This window comes from Thermobia domestica, chromosome 7, assembly GCF_964235325.1.
Source record: "Thermobia domestica chromosome 7, izTheDome1.hap1.1, whole genome shotgun sequence".
Classification (NCBI taxonomy): Eukaryota; Metazoa; Arthropoda; class Insecta; order Zygentoma; family Lepismatidae; genus Thermobia; species Thermobia domestica.
This window is the reverse complement of record NC_137460.1, coordinates 54,846,459-54,868,176: the sequence shown is the minus strand read 5'-3', so window position 1 is coordinate 54,868,176 and position 21,718 is coordinate 54,846,459. Positions and strand designations below refer to the sequence as shown.

At 35.0% G+C, this 21,718-nt stretch overlaps 1 protein-coding gene across 3 annotated transcripts in view; it reads right to left on the bottom strand.

The window, feature by feature from the left end:
• The window catches only part of LOC145690111 (b(0,+)-type amino acid transporter 1-like), a 232,429-nt gene that overhangs the window by 73,181 nt on the left and 137,530 nt on the right, over positions 1-21,718 (bottom strand). For all 3 annotated transcript variants that reach the window (XM_081764692.1, XM_081764690.1, XM_081764691.1), the window contains exon 4: positions 10,684-10,926. In XM_081764692.1, coding sequence (XP_081620818.1) covers positions 10,684-10,926 — 243 coding nt within the window. The remainder of the gene's footprint in view (positions 1-10,683; positions 10,927-21,718) is intronic.

Below are 21,718 nucleotides of genomic sequence, written 5' to 3'. Positions count from 1 at the left end.
ATACGAGCAAATTGGGAGAAAAACCGAAAGAAATAACATACGTGAGTGACGTCATACGACAGAATTCTCTCATAAAAAGATTCTAATTTTAGTTCGGTTTCTTTTTTCTAAGAAAAAATAGTAAAAGGAAAACGACAAAGAAGTCTTTTTGTTCTTCCATCAGATCTTCCTCCTACAGTCTGCGCAATTCCTTCATTCTTCTTTCCAGCTTCATTGGATACACTCCCCTATTGACACAGTTTCATCCAATCAAACAGAATATGGCGGATCGAGTGGGTCGATGCCGACAACGACTTCCAATAGGGATTTACGAACTTAGTTCCCATCCCACTCACAAAAAAAGAACGATACATCATTTTACGGAACATTTTTTTGTGTTAGGGGTAACCTCTGTCTAGTATTAGTGTGCTGTAATTCACTTTATGTGATGATGTGATGACGTAAACACAGTCGTTTCGATATAAATGAGGATTCATGAGTTTCTAATAGGTTTCTGTAGGGAGAGGGAAATGTATTTGGATGGAGATAAAGGTCAAAATAGTCGTCCCCTTCCCTCATTACTGCCATTGTTGAAATTCAAATAGTTTTAAAGCGATATTAGATATCATTGCACTCTTCACACTTTTGAATTGACTGCTCTGAAGTTATACGTCATATCTACTTTGTTGCCATAGCAACAAAGATGCGCCGTGTCAACATTTATTGGTTTATGCTTGTCTTCGGACGTTAAAAAAAAAAATTGTATTGAGCACGAACATTCGACGTAAGGAGAGATAGAAGAGGTAATTACATTTTCTGAGATTTCTATTCAATGTTTTATTATTACAATGATTTTACCTAGTAGGACTCCCACACGCATATTTTTTCGCGCTTGACCTTAGGCATAGGAATTAAATATACGTTTCTGATTGGTTGGAGTTATTTGTTGGCCCGCTCCTGTAGTACACGTATTAATCGAAGTTGCAATACCCCGAATGTGACGTAGTGTCACGTGATATTATCATGGGACAAAGGTGGAATAAAACGAGTCCTGCGAGGCTTCTAACCCCTTCGCTCGCTGACGCTCACTCAGTTATGTTTCGTAACGTAAGTAAATATTTTTTTATCAATAAAGTTGTGTGTGCAAAGTGGACATTACGTCACGACCGATGGTGCAACTTCAATGTAAATTTAACTACATCCCAAAGAAGGTAAGCAAACGTATGCCTACCTCTTCCCCTCCTGGTGCCTCCCCCTCTCTATCTCCCCACTATCCCTACAACCCCTCGCTTCACGAGAGCCCCACTTCTTACTTTCCTCTTGGTTTAGACACGTTCTATATCGTATGTACAAATGTAAATACTGTGGTCTACTCAACGCAAAATAAATAAATAAATTGTAACATCATTGTTTATATAAGGGCTACAGAAATCTCAAGGTAAATGGTGGAAAAAGCACAATTATGCATTATATGTTACGCACAAGGGCAAATGAGTTTTATTTTCATCTAATTTTAATGATAAATGTGTTATGTAAATTTTAAAAAAATAACAAAAAGAAACTTCCCTTGCGCAGGGTTTGAACCCACGTCAAAATGAATTCGCATTACTAACCCACTCGTTAGCAAGTTCAGCTACGAAGACCGACACCATTCTTTGGTTTGTACTATATGTATGCTACGTGCCGAGAAACGGATAACTCCAACCAATCAAAACCGCGTATTTAGCTCCTATGACTAGGGTCGAGTGTGCCTCCCGGAGGTCCCGGAGTTTTGTTCGGAATTCGAAATGTTCCGGTTTCAAAACATAAGTTAATACTATTCGTGCGATAGGCTATTTTTTAAAGATCGCTTTTATCGGTCATCTATACTAAAGTTGATAGAAATAATATATTTCTGTTAGTCACGTTTGATGAGTATTCACCTATTATTTAATTCTGACATTTCAGAAAGAACCAAGTGAATAAACTATGAATATACAGCGTGTTTCAAATAGAATGACCTCATTTTAGACGGTAATAATGCGGAACATGGGAAGTGCCGACAAGGAAATGAGTGTTGTTTGAACGGGCGTGGACTAGAGTTTCATAAAATCGTCCTTAGATGTCAGTCAATGCGTCTTCTCGGTTTGCAATCAGTCAGAAGTAACATGGCGTCCGCTCAACAGACAGCGTTCGTATGCTGCAGTTTGCAAAGATTGAGTCAATGATTTCGGTCCAGCGTGCTTTTCGTCAGTGTTTTGGTATTGATCCGCCTGCACCCAAAAACATTCGTTGTTGGTATCGCCAATTTGAAATCTATATCTTTGAGTTTTACGTCCCACGGTTATGCCGGTTAGGCTAAAGGAGACGGTGATGATGAGTAATGAATGAAATGGTGGAATGAAGGAAGTGGGAGGAAACGGGAGAACCCCGAGAAAACCCACGCACACGGTGTTTGTCCACCACAAAGTTCACTTGGCGGGGGCTGGGATTATCGCCAATTTGAAGAGACAGTATGCTTGTGCAAAGGTAAGAGTTCAGGTCGCCCTCGCACTTCCGATCAAATGGTGGAAATTTAGCTATCATCTACATGTTCTTCGTGCTGCTGCTGGTGAACACATTTGTGATAGCATAGCTAAAACCTGAAGATTTTGTGAGTATTTTGCAATTCATCCCGTTTCTGTAATATGTTTTTATCAATACATATGGACTTTTAAAATCAAATCATTCTTTTTGAAACGCCCTGCACTGTTAATTTTCTAGGTTCTCTGACTTTTAGTATAGAAATATAGGAGCCCTACTTGAGAAAAGTCACACAGTTAAAAATTTAAGGTTTATCCCTATAACCTAAGACACAGCTACGGTAGTTGTTTCATTCAGTAGCTCCCAAATTGGCAGTAGCTCACAAAATTTTAAGGACCACACACACACACAATGTTTCTAAGAGAAATCCGACTTAGGACTACGTACATCAAAGGCATGCATGCTAAACGCTTGAACAAATGAGAGTATGTCATTGAAGTTTAAAAAAAAAAAAAGCAAAAGACTATTTCATATGTATATAAACACTCACTGCAATATTGGAATATTTCATTTCATAATTCCAGTGGAACTGTAGCAATAATTTCTCTTTGTTAATGAAAAGTGAAAGAGAGATCCTCGTTCATTAAATTGGTATTAGAGTATCTTCAAAAGGCAGAGGTTGCTTGTAGAGGGTTTTTGTTTGGAGCTTATTATTCTGCTTGGATTCAGAAAAAAAATTCCAAACGGCAATTTCGCCAAACATGTCTGAACTCAAACGAATTAATTATTACCAACAAAGGTCAAAGGTAATCGTGTTAGTGGTCCAGTTTTAACACAAAGAAAATAAAATGTTCTGTTATTGCTTGAATCTATAATTTTATATTCTTCGTTTAGACAGTTGTTCTCCAGTAAGCTGTAGAAACAACTATCAAAGCTCAAATATGCATTAACAAATACCTATGTTACCCCCACATTTTATCCTTTCTTCTTTTGTATTTTATTTCTGTTTTAGATTTTTCAACTTGCTTACAATAACAAATTTGACAAAATAAAACCGAGATTAATTGTAGAACTCAAAAATAATTAATGTTGCTAGTCTAAACTTTTAAGTTTTGTGATTATTTATAAAGGTTCGTTTTAGTAACATTCCTTGACGTTTTTTTAAGCCGTGTTCTCAAATGCATTAGTTGTACGTATGTGTATATACACCACACGTTTTATTTTTGCATATTTTTTTTTAATTATTACGGTAGATGGATATCATTTTTATGAGCTTGTTATGCTTTTGTTGCATCCATATATTGAAGTGAAACTATAATGTATAATACATAACAAAAGAGGTAAACCATAAAATCGGTACCGTAATTTACTAAAGTTACTAGGATGAAAAGTTAAATTATATATACACAAGATCTATTCGATTTTGAAGGTCTTAATTGGGTCAAATAAGAAAATTTTAAAACCCTTCTTCCAATATTTTCGACTTTTAGAAGTGTACGATTAACTTTATAGAAAATCACTTGAGAATACTCGAAGAGCATTACCAGAGTGATCTTAGTTTGCTTCTAAGTCCATCATCTCTAAGAAGAAAGGAGAAAAATTCCATTACTTCTTTCGATAGTTTTTGATGCTCTATCGAATGGAGGGCTCGATATTTTAAAAAAAATCGCAAATAATATCGATTTATATTTGAGATCGATAATAATATCGATTTATAGTGTCGATTTATAACAGACACAGGCACACACACAGACATAGCGAATTTAGTAACGAACTTTCTAGGTTCATTGATAATAAGAACCTTCTCTGGAAGTGACTTCTACTTATTCCATTTCTCAAATACTTTGAACTGGAGAAGAATCACTTCTCCTACTTCAGCCCAACTCTTGCATCACGTAGTATGGTATAATATGTTGATGTGAAACAGATTTTAGAAAAATACATATTCATTAATAATTGTTGGGGTCGCGGTGGTTCAGTTGTAGAGCGCTTATCTCTGTTGCGAGGGGTCCCTGGTTCGATCCCAGCTCGCGTCAGGTAGTCTTTGTGCTGGGTAAATATAATGAGCGTGGGTTTTCTCGGGATTCTTCCGTCCCGTTCCATTTCCTTCATTCCAACATCATCATCATCACTGTTTTCTTTAGCCTCGTGAGACGTTACACTAAAACAGCGTTTGCCAACTGGTGTGCCGCGAGAAATCGAAACAAAATCATTAATTTTATAGCAATCAAATTGCAAAACGTAGGGGAAAATGTATATTTGTATTTCACATTACTATGAACCTCTACTATGAACCTACAATTTTAAGTTTCATACCGGTTACTGTTCTGCATTTCTAATGTTGAAAAAAAGTATTTGTTATCATTGTTATGACCATTATTGCTTCTTTATTTTTGCAGACCATTTCGTAACTTGAAAATTTAAAATATCATTCAATCCTCACGACAAATTACCTACATTTGTGTTTTAAAAGTAAAAGAGATTTGTTTATTCGTTCGTTATTTATTGATCTTCCTTCTTAGTAAAAGGTTGGATACAGTTTTTGAAAAGAAAGAGTATTTTTTCCAATATTTCATTGCAATATGAGTCCAATATTTCATTGCAATTGTTTGCTATTTTAAAATTAGGATGAAAAATAAGCATAATGATTTACCACAAGGAAAAACAAGTAATAGAGCTTTCTTCTCTGCGAGGAGGAGATCAATAATCACAGAAAAATACCACTGTGTTTTATATTTACAAATAATAATACCTATAAGTGTGCCGCGAGAATCCAAGTAACACCCGTAGTGTGCCGCAAGTTGAAAACGGTTGGGAAACGCTGCACTAAAAGAAACGAACAAAGAAAAAAAACTGTTGAACGTGATAGTTTCATGATTGATTTATGAACTAAAGATATTACATAGTTCGCTAACTGTTAGCCAATACATTTTCTGATTATTTAAAAGCTTAACCTTCATTTAACCTTGAAGTACGGAAAACTAATACCTTATACACGTACTGCACACAAGAGATTTTTAAATAATTAACAAGTACGGTGGGAAAGCGCTTTCAAAATTTCTCATTTGCATCATTACTGAACATTCTTTTCGTTGACCTGTAGTATAAAATAGTTCTATCAATTCTAGGAAACACACTGCTCTGCCACATAACATTTAATATTTGTAGCTCAGCAACATCAAAAAGTAGACTCTTCAGCAAACCATTAAAAGCTAACACGACATCAAAAAACATAACTTTATGATCAAAGACGTTCTTGTAAATTCATAAATAGCTCTTCTACAAGAGGATAGATGCTGTGAAATATTTCACACTATCTCCCTTTAGAAAAGATCTTTTAAAAAATTACCATATGTACTTAAAAAATGTCATTTGTGCATTGAGAATAATGGGAGAACATTTTGTACACTTAATTTAGGTTTCCTTTATCCTAATCTACCTTAATGTTACGATACAACTTGTAATAACTTCATAATTTCGTAGTTGATAAATTCATTTCAAATTCATTTGTCAAGCAACTTATGACGTTCCCTGTACTGTATATTATATGAACTAATATAATCTATTTCCTTCTCATTTCCCATTTACTATAAGAAATTCATCGATCAATCCTTCTGCTAAAACATCGAATATTGCTGCAGAACCTCCCCTTTTGGACTCAAATTCATGACGTCTGAAATTAATGGTCGATTTCAATTCAAAAGTACGACTACAAGCGAACAAGTACTGTATATGTATTATTCAATAGAAATAATCAGTTGAAATAATTCAACAGAAACAAGATAGTATATCTGCCTAGTCAATTCAATTCAACAAATGGAGCACAAAATTTGTTAATAATGCGACCAAATCGAATAAATGAAAACTTCCCTCCATCTATCAATCCGTATTAAATTGGCGTCCCTGAACATATGAGTGAAGATGATAGCAAAATGAAGTCTATTTTATCGAGTAGTTCCGCCAATCATTGCATCTACGTAGAAACACTATATATATATATATATATATATATATATATATATATATATATATATATATATATATATATATATATATATATATGATTTTGAGTTTAGCGTCCCTTTTAGCAGCATAGATATATGAGACGTGAACCTGCAGCTTAACATGGAATCCAAACCACATGAACTTGCTCCGCGAATCGAACCCGAGTCTCTCACGCCAAAAGCCTGTACGCTTACCGCTTAGCGACGAGAGAGCTCTACATAGAGAACATCAATTATAGAATAAAGACTTAGCATGAAGTTTTCGTACTAACCGTACACCATGACAAGTAAATTTGCATTTATATGCAAAATAGTAGACTAGTTAGGCCAGAATTGAGAGGGTGTACAGACTTTAAATTCCACGATGTGCGCAGTGCAGTACTTACGTTGATGTATACACACGTTATTTATTTACTTATTGTATACTGAAGACAAAAAGGTGTACAACTATTGAGTTTTTTTAGTTTAACGTCCCACAATCCCTAAGAGAGACAGTGATGGTGAGATGAACGGCGCAAGTGGGTGGAAACGGGAGAACTCCGAGAAAACCAAAGCACATGCTGTTTGCCCACCATATAGCCTAATTGACGCAGCCTGAATTGAACCAACTCTTCAATTACAAAAAAAAAAAAAAAAAGAAAAAAAGAAAAAAAAGAAAAAAGGGAATATTTAATACAGTAAAACCTTATTAATCGGACTTCACTTAATTTGGACAGCCTCCCCCCCCCCCAAAAAAAAAAACGGAATGCAAGGATCAGATGTGGTTGGAAGTTAATAATCGCATTCGTCACATAGCTCCGTGCCGGTTGAGAATATTGTACTGTATTTGCTCATTGTTCTGAATATTATTCAAACGGTCAACAGTACTATATAGATATTTAGTCCTATGAACTTTAAATACACAATAATAAACTTACTTTGAAGCTATAAACAGAATTTTAGTGCACTTTCTACTGTTCTATTAGGTTATTTAAGCTAATCCAGACTTTCGTTAATCCAGCAACTTATTAGTCCGGATTCATAAGGTCTTATTTTACTTTGATTTTATCGATTTATATTTGGGACATATTGTCATTAGTCTGTATTATACATGATACCTTTAATAGAATCTGCGTCGTTGATTTTTCCTTTTTTGTTTATTCTTTCTTCCCTTCAAATTGTGTTCGTAAAATAAGGAATCACAACATAAGATCGGAAGACAATCTGAAAAAGTTGAAAAATGAAATCTTTGAGTTTTACGTCCCACGGGTATGCCGGTTAGGCTAAAGGAGACGGTGAAGATGAGTAATGAATGAAATGGTGGAATGAAGAAAGTGGGAGGAAACGGGAGAACCCCGAGAAAACCCACGCACACGGTGTTTGTCCACCACAAAGTTCACTTGGCGGGGGCAGGGATCGAACCCGAGACCCCAAGCACCAGAGGTGAACGCTCTACCACTGAGCCACCGCGGCCCCCTTCTGAAAAAGTTGAAGCTGCAAGTATTCAGATATAAAGGTGTAAAGTAACTAAAATGTATGAAAGCTAAATCTTGTCAAAAACGAAGCGAATATGAAATGTGTTTGCGACATTTTATGAAAAATGCATTAACTAACTCTATACATAAAAAATGACATACACGTCTTGTCTATTTTAGTTTCAGACCGCCATTCCCCCCACCCCCTTCCTGACTTTGTGAGCAAGTAATCTGTATGTAAAGGTTACGCTTTAATTAAATGTTTTACAACGAATTGTAATTTAAATATTTATGGTAGAAGAAGGGTAAGCTTCATGGATTCCTTTGAAGTACAGGGTGTTTCAAAAGAAATGACCTGATTTAAAAAGTCCATATGTATTGATAAAACCATACTACAAAAATGGGATAAATTGCAAAATACTCATAAAATTTTCAAGTTTTAGCTATGCTACTCTCTGCTTGTGTGGCGAGTAGACTTTCGCGAACTTCGCTCAAACGTTTGTCGCATTGTTTCCACCATTTCACTGAAAGTGCGAAGTCGACCTGGACTCTTATCTTTGCACAAGCATCCTGTCTCTTCAAATTAGCGATACCAACGACGAATGTCTTGGGCGCAGGCAGATCAATGCCAAAACGCCGACGAAAAGAACGCTGCACTGAAATCACTGACTCAGTCTTTGCAAACTGCAAACACAAAACGACTTCTGTTGAGCGGACGCCATCTTACTTCTGACTGATCGCTGAGATGAATAGTGACACCCAAGATGCCGTTTAAGTCCAAGTTCAGTTCCAAGAGGCATGGAGGGTGAGAAAGAGTGAAAAATAAAATGTCCAAAATAACCGAGATTCGTATCGCATCCAGTTTTCAGTGTCATAGGAAAACAGCTGACCCGTGTAAATGACTTTTGGAACATAGATAGTACGTAACTCAAGCTGGGTTTTTATCATGTCTTAAAGGTCTTATTCTAGGTGGGTAGAGTGTATAAAACGTTTGCCAAAGGTAGAGTATCTTATGGATTTATATCATTACACTTTCATTAAAATGGGGATGGGGAGTATAATTCCATAAAATTAATCTCCCCTTGCGAAGAACTGATATTTTAGCTAGTTAACATTTCCTTATTCATTGTATTTCTGTTCTATCGAACTAATGATGTTCATAGTCATATTCCAAAGGCTTGTAGTCATTTTTCATTAGTATTTCGCTGTTCTATGTTTCTGTTCTTACAATACAATGCTTCTTGTATCATTTTAAAAGCAGTGTTTGTGAAATTAAAATAATTTCCTTACTCTTTTTGTTCGTCTTAGTTTTTCATCTGCTTTTAAATGCTCAAAATATTTTAAAATAGAAAGCTTACTAACTTATTGGTACTTATCAGAGGAACTCCAAACCGATTAAGTCTGAGAACTTGAAATTTTGTATATATGTTCGTAAAACGGAATTTTGCTTAACTTCGCCTCAAAGAGAGAAACAAGAGTTAAAAGTTTTCATCGTTATTACTAGAGATAGGATTCTTAGGTGCGTGCTGTTTCTCTTTTAGGACAAAAACGTGGTCTAAGGTAGTATCCGAAATATCAAATATTGCTGCAATTTGGGAATAGCGATAATCTTCCAGCACTTGTTTTTACTTTTTTGGACTCTTTATAACTTTATTTCCTTTCTTTAGCCTTTTCCTTCCAGTGTTTCTTTCAGAAACAATATTCCGGGGGCGACACAGTATTCCGGGGCACTGCTGGTACTTATTATTACACATTATTAGCTGCTGCTATTTATTATTATATTATAGACGAATTATTTTGATCTCCTCCGAGCGGGGGGAGGTGGGGCAGTGCCCCCCAAAAAACATGTCTGAAAGAAACCCTGTTTCCTTCCTTTACTCTTTTACTGCTACTTTTTCATCTTCATGTTTTAAACTTCCTGGTTAACGTGGGTTAAGTGTTTGTTGTGCGAGAAAAATGAAGCAGATTCCATCTTCTCTGGACCCAAACGACGCAAGTGCAATTTCTAACGCGCACCAACTTATTCAGCCAGGAAGATCCATGATTTGCTGACAGATCCATTTTGTATATATGGTTACAAATATGTCTACAAGGCTTAGTAAAAGGTACACAGTGGGCTATCTACTTCCGTGAGGCACCAGTTGGATTATTTTTCAAAGATAAGCTTGAAGTTGGTCTTCATAAGAATTCCAATGTTGTTGAATTTGCAACATGTCCAACTCAACACGAAGTTTGTCCGACTGGTCTCTGTGGATGTAGGAACAAGTTTTAGCATCTACAAAAGCGTTTTATCTCCAAATAAAAACGCGGTTATATTTAATAACTTAGAGATGCTTAGTGTTATTAAGTATAACAGCTTCACATCTTCCTTCCTAGTATAGGTATGTAGTTTATTTTTAAGTTGTTTTCAAATAGATAAAAGGACAGTCGTCAGAATAGTTGAGGTAAATAACATCTTTTTGCCTTATTTTTGCACCTTTTCCCTACAAACAGATGTCCATGGAGGCACCAAATTTAATAGATTTATTTCAAGTACAAACTTGTCACTCACTGGTCGAATTGAATATGTAACCCAAAGGAAGGAAAGCAGAATGAATAGGGTCGTAAAACATAAATCACAGTGGTGACATGCAAATATACCTGCTAGTACAGTAGTTTCGGGACACAACAATTAAAACGTGGCAATTTTACACATTATAACTACAGGGTTTCGAAAAATGGTAATAATAAATACACTAACTTACCTATGGTCGCTACAGCTACCAGTTTCACCACGACACTGGGAGTGCTGCACCTATCCACAAAGGCCTCAACAGTGTATTCTGCAAAGCTGAGGCAAATGATGGCCAATTGGGAGGGTTTCAGCACTAAGGTGGACACCCACGAGAACAAAAACGCGGGCAGTGGGCCAAACGCGTCCATGAAGTACGCGTATTCGGCTCCAGAGCTTGTGTTCATGGTGCCTAACTCTGCATAAGCCAGTGCACCTGAAATGGACAAAACAGATAGGAAATTATTAGCACAAGTCAATGTAATGGTAAGTGTAAGTAGACTATGTACACCCTATGAATCTAATGTTGAAGTATTTGTTTTTTGTTTCCACCGCATCACATTTAAACAAAAATATTATTTAAAATCTTATCATCATAATTTTCACGCATTGCACAATAACTTATTATTTATTCTTGTTATTAAAGATAGTTCACATTAATGTCTAAAAAATTGTCTTCCCTGCTTGCTTTCGAAAATATCGCCGATTCTTAAGTATCTTTCACACTATGCATTTATTGTATCTATTCTATCCAAAGAGATCTCCAAACTCATAAGCTCGACTTAGAGCTCAATTTGGCTCGAACTCATGAATTGACGATTTCTATAAGTATATAGGGAACCAGAGCCCGAGTCCATGAGTCGAAATGAGCTCCATTGACGATAGTGAGTACGGGCCCTTAGTGAGCGTGACTCCGATCAGGTTAGTTAACTCAAAATCGAGTTGGGCAAGCTGCATTAACCCCCTGCGTTCCAGGTGTCATTTTCCTATGTGCGTGCTGTAATACCAGGTTTTCATTTACTGTTAAGGTTAACAGACTGCCTAGACCGTTATATAAGAGTTATTGTGCAAGCGCGAGGATAGCATTCACATTACTGATAAAAGCATTTGCGTTATGAAACATTTGGACTGAAAAAGGAAAATTATATGACATCCACATAGATGTTACTGGAACGCAAGTGGTTAAGGGTTGCGAGCCCGAGTTCGAAGGAGTCAGCTGCGAGCCTGAAATAGCTTGAACCTCTTAGGGGATAGTGAGTCTGAGCCCGCGTGAGTCCGAGTAAGCCACAAGTGCATTGTGCTCGCTGGATTCATCTCATTTTGCAATGTATTTGTAAATGTCCATATTGCAAGCAATTTAACATGAAAAATTGTGTAGTGTATAAAGGCCTTATAGAGTACAATTCCTGCATTTTCTAGACAAAAAAGAATAAAAATCGGTTCAGGCTTTGTTATAGCATGTACAAAAATTTAGTTATGTAGAAATCATTGACCATTTGAAATATATATTTTTGTGCATGTTATAACAAGGTCTAAACCAAATTTTCTTTTACAAGAAATTATTATCTAGCACATTCCCAAGCCACTGCTATGTGGTACGCACAACTTAGATAAAGTTGAGCGACAATATTCTATTGCTTGAGACCAAAAAAAAAAAAAAAAATGACTAATGGAACTTTCCTGACATTCCCTTTCATCCAGTAAAACCAGAAAATTGATTCTTGAGCCCGACTTAGCAATAAAATTAAGTTAATTGGAACAATACATTTAAAAGCTTGTTAGCTAAACAAGACACTCTTTACACTGAAGGAAGAATGCGAATTCTTTAATATTTCTCTCTTATCCTGATTGCAAGTTTACTTCAGTGCTGGAATACCACAATCAGAATGTGTATTCACTTAACGTTATTTTATTTTTTTCAATGATATAGTTTAATGAAAAATTTGAAAAGTATATTTAAAGAATAGTTGATCGTTAATATACAGTATATGTGTATTTACAAATAATAATAATAATAATAATAATAATAATAATAATAATAATAATAATAATAATAATAATAATAATAATAATAATAATAATAAATGTATCATTGTCAAGAATATCTCTGACTACTTGAACATTAATATTCTATATATTAAATATGGTGGTACGTCAGTAAAAGATTGAGAACCCCTGATCTATCAAATGTAGATATTATACGTTATTCCATTTATAAAACTAGGTGCAATTGGCTAAGAACAGAAGTCAATAGAGAGCTTTCGTAAACACGGCATTGAACCACTGGGCTCCATAGGATAAAACGATAGTTTGTTAGCAAGTTATATTTTCAACTTGTTTCACATCGGATTATCTTTTCTTGTTGAATCTCAAAATAAAATGTTATGAGACAGAAAGCTTCCAAAACATCAACTCCAACTCAAATAGCCGTGTTAAACATAATTCTGCAATAAATTTTATGTGTTTTACGTACAAATCTCATCAGACTAATAGCATTTCGCTATCTTGATCAATTTTATATTACAAAATGGACATCGTTTAGTGAAAATGGTAACTAGTCAGACAAATATAGAAAATTTACGTTTTTATGACCGATGATTACATTGGATAAACACAAACATAAGGAAAAAAGATGTTTTTTGTTGTAATATATTACAGTTCTTTTAAAAGGCTCTCAAACAGATTAATAAAGGTTTAAATACTTATGAATAATATCATGTTGCATGTCTTTTATTGAGGTAAAACGACCGTTAAAAGCATTTTCTCATCAAATCTCTCTCTATTTTATCCAACTGAAGTGCAGAGTACACAAAACTTAGATTGTGCAGAGAGAATGGGTATTATCCCGTCCATTATCTCTCCAGGGAAATAAGTTGTTAAGTGGCCGTATATATCCAGGCTCAGTGATACTCCAAATTCTAAGCATATCAAAGAAAGAAAGAAAGAAAGAAAAAACACGGGAGATTCTCCAAGCTGAAGAGCTTCTTCTTCCTTTTGAATGAATTATTCATTAGAAGAAGGTCTCAAGGTGAATTGAGAGGTCTGCGTGTTGTGGATCACCACGTTACGTGTCAAACAACAAACATCCGTCTGCTTCTCTTTTTCACCTGTTTACTTCTTCTTCAACTACGTTGAAGGATGTTACTTAATTTAGAAAACATTGGAAAACTCTGAATTATCTTTTAATATACATACAAAAATACTCAATTCCCTGAATAGGACAAAAGTATCCTATCTAAACTTTTTTGTACAATTTATCGATCCTTTCTATCGAGTCCTCCCCACTAACCTAGTGGCTAGCACGCTTGCCTTTAATGCAGAGGGTCCCGGGCTCGATTCGCGGTAGGAAAGCTTTGAAATTTGAATGCATTACGTTGCTAGTTCGGATTCCATCTTAAACTGTTGGTCCACGTCTCATATAGTCTCGGTGCTGAAAAGGAACCCTAAGCTTAAATCAACCAACGACCCCTTTCTATGTAATCCACAGACAGGTGTTTACTTAACCTTTTAAAGGACAATGTTCAAATATTGGAACATGTTTTTAACTTTGTAAAACGTAACTAATATCAACCAAAAAGTATTTAAAAAAATGTATTAAAAGTCCATTAATACAAAAATGTCTAATTTGTAATATATGGTACTTTTAAGACGTTTTAAAAGATTGACAATATTTGTTCGCTCTGTAGTTTATATATTAGTTGGTAATTACATGCTACAGTATTTTGCAATGTTCCAATGTAACAAAAAATAATTTACAGAAAGAAACTCATCGAAGCACCGAGACATTAAAGCTCAGCAACTTAGATTAATGGTCCATTTTAAACAATTGTTAGTTCGCTGGTTTTCTCTTTCCATAGTACTAAACCTCACTATGTTACTTGGAATATAAGTGTCACATTTCCCTCACGAGGCACCGGTAGGACTACCATTATCGGCTAGAACATCACTTGCGGATTGTTAGTTCTACTTGACGAGCTCGAAAAAAAAAAGTTGTAAAGTAATCATCTCTGGTGCGATGAGGTCTCTGGTTCGATCCCAAGCCGTATAAGCTCGTGTGGGGCAACAAGTTTTCTCGGAGTTGTCTCATTTTCACTCACCAACTCTTTCATCGTCGTTCACTTTTATTAATCATTTGTCTCCATTACCCTAACGGAAGGGCCATAACTGTGGAACGTAAAACTACAAATTCCATTTCGTTTCAATTTTTCGGAGAAAGCAAATAAAAAGAAAAAAAATAATGCTAATTATGATGGTCAATGACGCTGAACAAGTATCATGAAAGAATTGCGCAACGAGGAAGGTATTCACCTACAATCTCAACTATTGTGAAAGGCACTTAACTTGCCCAGAGAATGAACAGAGCTTGAGTTAAAAATACGTGTAAAGATTAGGAGGTAAAGGTTAGGCCACGAAGCGATGACCGTGCTCTTTTCACGCCTCAAGTGTTAGGAATAGAGGCACCAACCAGAGGAATAAGGGCAGACAGTGTTGAGATTTAGAAGTCAGAATATTTCCATAAAATCAGAAGTTAAATTTGTATTTCATGTGCATATTTTACTACAATACTTCTAGCAATAAAAAAAATTGAAGTATACGTTTTTCTGTCCATACGCGTAATCGTGAGAACAATACACTTTCTTTATCGAATTAGTATTCTTTCTTGCTACCAGTACACACTTTCCACAAAGGTTTCTCTTTACCTTAAGAAGCCCAATTCAGAAACTATTGAATAACAATATGTTTTGGTCTTGGTGAATAAATAATTGATTTATGTTGACTAATTGGACTTAAACATCCCCTTTTGAGCAACAGAGATATTTCAGACAAGATCTATTGCATAACACTTTTGCTCGTATGGGAGAAAATGTTCCACTTTTCAATAATGATTGTTTAATGTGTCAGTTACATTCCTGATTATCAAATCGGTGTGAACGATTGGCTATGGCCAAGTCGGCGGAAGACCTCTCGATGAAATGACAGAAGATTAAAGAAGACATGAGGATAAGCCCGTATAGTATGACATATAAGAGGCATTGACTTGTGTAAAAAATGTGTCCTTAATATTTTGATTTGAGAAAGTTGTTCTTTACTTCAATAAACATGTAATAACTCGTCCCAGAAAAAAAATCGCCAATCTTTCGAAGTGATATGAAGATGCAACAGGCTCCTTTTCTTGAATTAACCATAAACAAGAAGACCTATTAGTATTTCTTCATGCTCCACTATGGATTAGTTCATGTATTATAGCTAAATAATAAATATTTCCCAGTGGAAGAATGCCACGCAAAACCTTACAGAAACGAGGTTTTGTTATCAAGTATTCTGATGCTGATAGATTTCCTTTACCAAGAATGGAAATTAAACAAGGGAATGCAAACTACAGAAAGAATTTCAAAGAAGAGAAACGAAGTGTTAGGTTGCCGTACACAATTATAATACCAAATCAAGCACCAGGTTGCTGTACACAATTATATTACCAAACCAAGCACTATCATTATCACACACATCAGTGTAATGTAGAATATAATTTTTCTACCATCCTCGGCCAACACATACAGTAGTGTGATTTCAGGTTTGGCTTTGTGGAAGGAGGCAAAACTCTCCGATATAGATAAATTTTCATTAGTAGTAAGTATATTACTATACTATTGGTCAAAATATATATCAATCTTGGGAATTGCCCCCCCCCCTGAAGGCCCAAATGACGTCCCTAGTCTCTATCAAATGACGCCCCTAATCTCTATCTTTTACATCATATTTTATTTCTATTTGGACATTTGAAGACGCAACTACAGAGCAAAGATATAGCCTTTCACAGAACTTCAAATAATATCACTTCAAAAACAAGTTTTATGCGCAAAAACTCATGCATTTGGGACATAAAATTCAGCCCTAGAAAACACGATGCTAAAAGTATGTAATTAATAACAGATATATCAAATGATGCAACTGTAGTAAGAAACCTTTATCGACACGGTTTTAGTTCATATGCAAAAAATAAATAAAAATTTGGAGCAGTAATGTGTCTTTTCACATTGACATAATCACTAATTATTAATAAATCTTGTAAAATCATTCTAAAATTGGGCAGTCACAAGTCAGGAATTATGACTATGCTCTTCCATTCACTAGCAGAATTTTTATTCCTGAACACATTTGAGATAGAAATTGCAAACAAAGAGGCTTTAGAAAGTTACTTCTGTGAACAGATGGATCTGAGAATCGATTTAGGTGTCAATGGATGATAGATTCCTGGAATCCAATTTACTAATTTTTTTTTCACTTTCTGTCTATCTTTTCTCTTTCAAATACCCTCGATCGATCACAGCTCTGCATATGTGAACTTAGTTTTTTTTTTTTTTTTTTTTTTTCAAATCTGACTGACGATTGACCCAACTCTGTAGTGCTTCAACGCACAACAAAATAAACACTTCGTTTGAAATGCTGTTTGAAGTAGACTACTACGTTTCCTCATGAAAATTGGAAGTCTGCAAAAATCTAATTAAAAAACATTTTAGTTTTAATTGCCTACATTGGGCGAACAAAAGACAGTGTCTTATCAGAATGGTCTTAATAACTTTCTTCTCTAGCTCGAATTAAACTAGGACCTCTCCCTCTGACAAAACAAGTACGAGATCACTTCATATTCCATGGCATAATCGACGGGAAAATGTTTTAGTAATTACACAAGGGGATCAGTTTTTCATATACGATTTCACAAACAAAATATTACAAATGTTGCAAGAAAGAAAGAAAAGAAAAAAACTTGCGTCAATTGTATGTAAATACATAAGTTTCTCGATTATCGCAGTTATTGTTGTCGCGAAAACTACTGCAATAATTGAATCCACGATAATCAGTGTAAATATTGCATGTAAAATGGGTTATTATTGGCAAGAATTTTTCAATTCTTTTAGTTAAATTTTGTAAATAAGGTTAAAAAGGAATTAGTTGAAGGTATTTGGTAAAACGAAATAATAAAACCAGTTGAAAATGCTCCCAAAGCATTGCCAGAACGAACTTAAAAAGAATTAATTTTTCTTATTAACTTCTACAGGCTTTATATCAATTGTTCTATGTGCTTTATTACAGTATTATACTCATTAAACCATTCTTGTAACATATCTATCCATTTATAATTTCCTTGAGTATTAAATTTTTTCCATATGTTTTGAATTTTGTTTAAGAGTTATGTTAAAATATTCTACGATATGTTGTTTTACGAAGACATGCTCAAAATGGAGGGCTCAAAATTGAAAAATTCGCAAAATATCATCTCTCTATGACTTACGGTTTCCGAGATATGGCTCCTTAAATCTCTCGAAATCCGAACATTTTGGACCAATATCCCGAGAATGATAAGAGTAACGTGAAAAATTCCATCACGTTCTTACATACTTTTTGATGCTCTGTCGAATGAAGGGCTCAAAAATGAAAAATTTGCAAATAACAGACACACACAGAGACAGATATAGAGAATTCAATAACGAACTTTTTAAGTTCGTTGATAAAGATTCACATAGAAAAATAAGATCTTTATTTACATATATTAGCAGTACATAGTACTAGCCTATATTCAATTATTATTTCGAAGCACTACCTGGCGAGTGAATGTAATTCTGGTTATATATGTAGTTGGTTACATTTTTTGGCCTCGATAGTTTGAATTTGAAGCCCAACAGTTTGAATTTTGATATCAAATTGTAAATGACGATAAATCAAGAATTGCGATCATAGAAACCCCGATATTCGAGGTTCCTGTATATTAAAATCAATTAGAAAGGAAAATTAAAGATTATAGACAGTTACACAGTTGGAGTTAGTACTTAACTATTTCCGAATATTTTAAAAATATTTTCACTGCAAACTGGACACGGGAATCTGACTATTTCTATCCCTATTTAGAGAACGTTGTCAAATCAGTAATTTTGATTAACTATTTACTTTTGAAATTGAGGTTAACTCTGCATTACCCTTATTATGTCAGGAAGAAAACATCTCGCTTAAACACTATTATCTTTCTTTATTCGTAAAAGAACTCTCTCTTCTCAATTAAGGTCGTTGGACGCATAAATGGGAGTACAAAGTATCATATGTGAATAAATTAATGTGTTTTTGGTGCTAGTTGCCGATGCTGTAGATGTTTTGCTTATGAAGCAGAACATATACGACATCATCCTGCTTTTTTTTTTTTTTTTCAAATGAATAAGATGGTTGTAATTAGAGCCGACAACACCTGTTGAAACAGAGCATAACATAACATTTCGCTTTGGATTGAGATCAAAGTTAGCTCTAAGCGTTACCATGTTATCTGGATTTAGCAATGTGCCCATCACCTTCCCTTTCATCCATGATTTTACGTCTATATTTAACGGAACTAGTTCTTGCGCGAAAAACCAATGTTCTAGCCGTACTGGAATAACGCTTTTCGTAAGATCAGGAAGTCAAGCAGTAGAAGGTCTGGTCAGATGAAAGATTGATGACCGTTCGTACGCACCAGATGTTGTCGGCATTACGATGTCCATCCAGTGTCGTGAGGAGATTTGGGGAGTTACTTGAAAGAAAGAAATGACGAACTCAGATTTAGAAAGTCAGCGAGGGAAGCGAGGGGAGGGGAGTCCTTATCATACAAGACCATCACGGCATGTACAACAACCCAGCTGATAAACCCTGTCTTTCCAAGAGCTTCTGTGCTAGGATTTGAGTTTTCTGAGATCTTGTGCGAATCTGAAGGAACAAATCTGGATCTTCTAGTTTCAAATTATATTTATAAGATGATAAGATGGTACTGTATGGATGATAGGTATGGACTCGAGGAGAAGAAGAAACAAGTAGATTGGAAGCTTTTGAAGTGTAATGTTATAGAAGAATGTTGAAAATTAGGTGGGCGGATAAGGTATCAAATAAGTGTTCGGAAATGAAAAGGAGGTAGGAGAAAGGAAAAGAAGTAGTATACTGATGATTATTTCGAAAAGAAGAGGTACGATGATTGGACGCATTATTATAGACAGGCTCACGTTATTAGCTATGGAAGGAAGGCAGAACAAAAAATACCGAGAAGAAGGCAATGACTATAATATAAGGATGAAATAAAAGATGTAGGGAAGAAAAGCTATAGGGAAATGAAAATCTGGCTCGAGACAGGCAAAACTACTCCAACTAATTAGGGGATTCTTACCCAAGAAGAAGAAGAAGTTAAGGTATTCATTGAAAAATTAACAGAATGAAGAATTTACTCGTATTGGTCGTAAGTTCATTTATTGCAATAGCCAATTTTCAACTCATAATCCCATACTTAACCAAATCCAATCCTAAAATATCTCTTAACTGATAGCCCTCAAAATAGAGTCGATGAATTATCTACAACAGAAGACGAATATCTTGTTTCATTTTTTTGTCCCTTTCTAGTAATACACTTTAGCACACAGTAAATAGTAATATTCCAGATAGTAAATAGTAATATTCCAGATAGTAAATAGTAATAGTAGTATCACAACAGAAGTATATAGAGTTAAGGTAATTCTCAGTTAGCAAATAGACTTAAACAAGGCTTCACATTCAGTTAATATAAATAAGTAGAAGTGATCTTTAAAATTTAGTTTAAAATAAAATTTCACTCGATGATAATGAATTGTTATGATAGATTTGGTGATATATCCAGTAAATTGTCGATCACCATAGACTTGAACATAATTTTTTTGAATTGGTTCAACGTTTGGCAAAGTGATCGATATAGGAAGGTGTCTGAGAAGTGCTCGTAGCCCTAGAACGAAACAATTGGATCTAGTACACTACTCTACAAAAGATGTTCAGATCTAGGAAAAGCTAGTACTGAAACGAAAAGGTTGAACAATGGGGAGCCCAGAATTGTTAGGTAGAATGGTGAACAGAGAGAGGAGAATAATCTGAATATGATTCGATGCATTATATGGAAAGTTAGTTTTCATAGTTTCCAGTGAGGTTGCCAGAGGTTTAAGCGCTGCCCGAAATGCCCGCGTTCAAAATGCATTCCACCTTAACTGATCTACAGGCCAACAAAATAAATGCACAAGCTATAGATGATGATATTACATTACTATAATTAATTATCTAAGCCATTTATTTCCTAATATATGTTGTACGTATCTGTTGATAAATATAATTATTTATAAGGACTGTATTTTTATTGTTAACCGAACGACTGGGTTCAAATTCTTTTCATTGTTGTACCTAATATGACGGAGATGGGAATGAAAATAAGTTTCGATGGAAATCAATTTTACAATGAGTTTTCTAGCTTGTATTTATACTGTATAAGAATTTAATAGGAATGATAATAGTTACTGTACTTTACGGAGTGAATGTTTCGAGAAAGCAGGTGCACCAAAACCTGTTCAAAATAATGCAGCATATTCTCGCTATACCAGTCAGTAATGCACATCACGAACATGCAGTGTAATTATGAAAGTGGTATGGTCAAATTATAGAAACAGAATATCAACTGAACTTTTGAAAACCGAAATTTGTATCCAGATGGACTTGAAAGTAACATATCAAGATTTCCACAAAACTGTTCTGGAAAATAGGACACTTCTTAACGCATCCAGGAGCTCTAGAAAATGAATAGCAGGTAAGCGTATATAATTATTAATTTCATTTATTGTTTTATTTGTTATTTTCTCTGTTACGTTCATTTAATTTAGCAAAGTGTACGCTTTATTAATAATGGTAATGTTAGTGGTGGTTAGTAACAGTGGTTCTAAGTATTCGATGGTATTAACACGCAGAAATCTTTAGTTTCAAATTTATCTACATTTATACAAATGCTACTGGTATTCGGTTTGCCTGCAGTTGAATCTGGTAATAGGTTTACTACTCGTCTCGATTTCAGATAAAATCTCCTGCGTCTCGATGTGGGTCTGTTGGGACTTTAAATGTCGCGACTTTCATGTTTAGTGATGAAGCTAGTGACTGTTACTATTACTACTGTTATTATTGGGATTTACATTCCACGTTATTATACAGAACCCTCAAAATAAGAGAAAACTTCGCAACAGCGGTAGGCAGGCAGGTAAGTATTTAGATACATAACAGAGATCAATGTATAGACTATACACTATTGAAATTTGTCATAGTTTTTATTATATACTAACTGAATACCTAAAACTTCGGAATATCACTCGTTCCTACTGCCATGCCATAACCCTTCACTTCTCCATGCCGTAAGCGTCGGTGAACCACCGATGCGC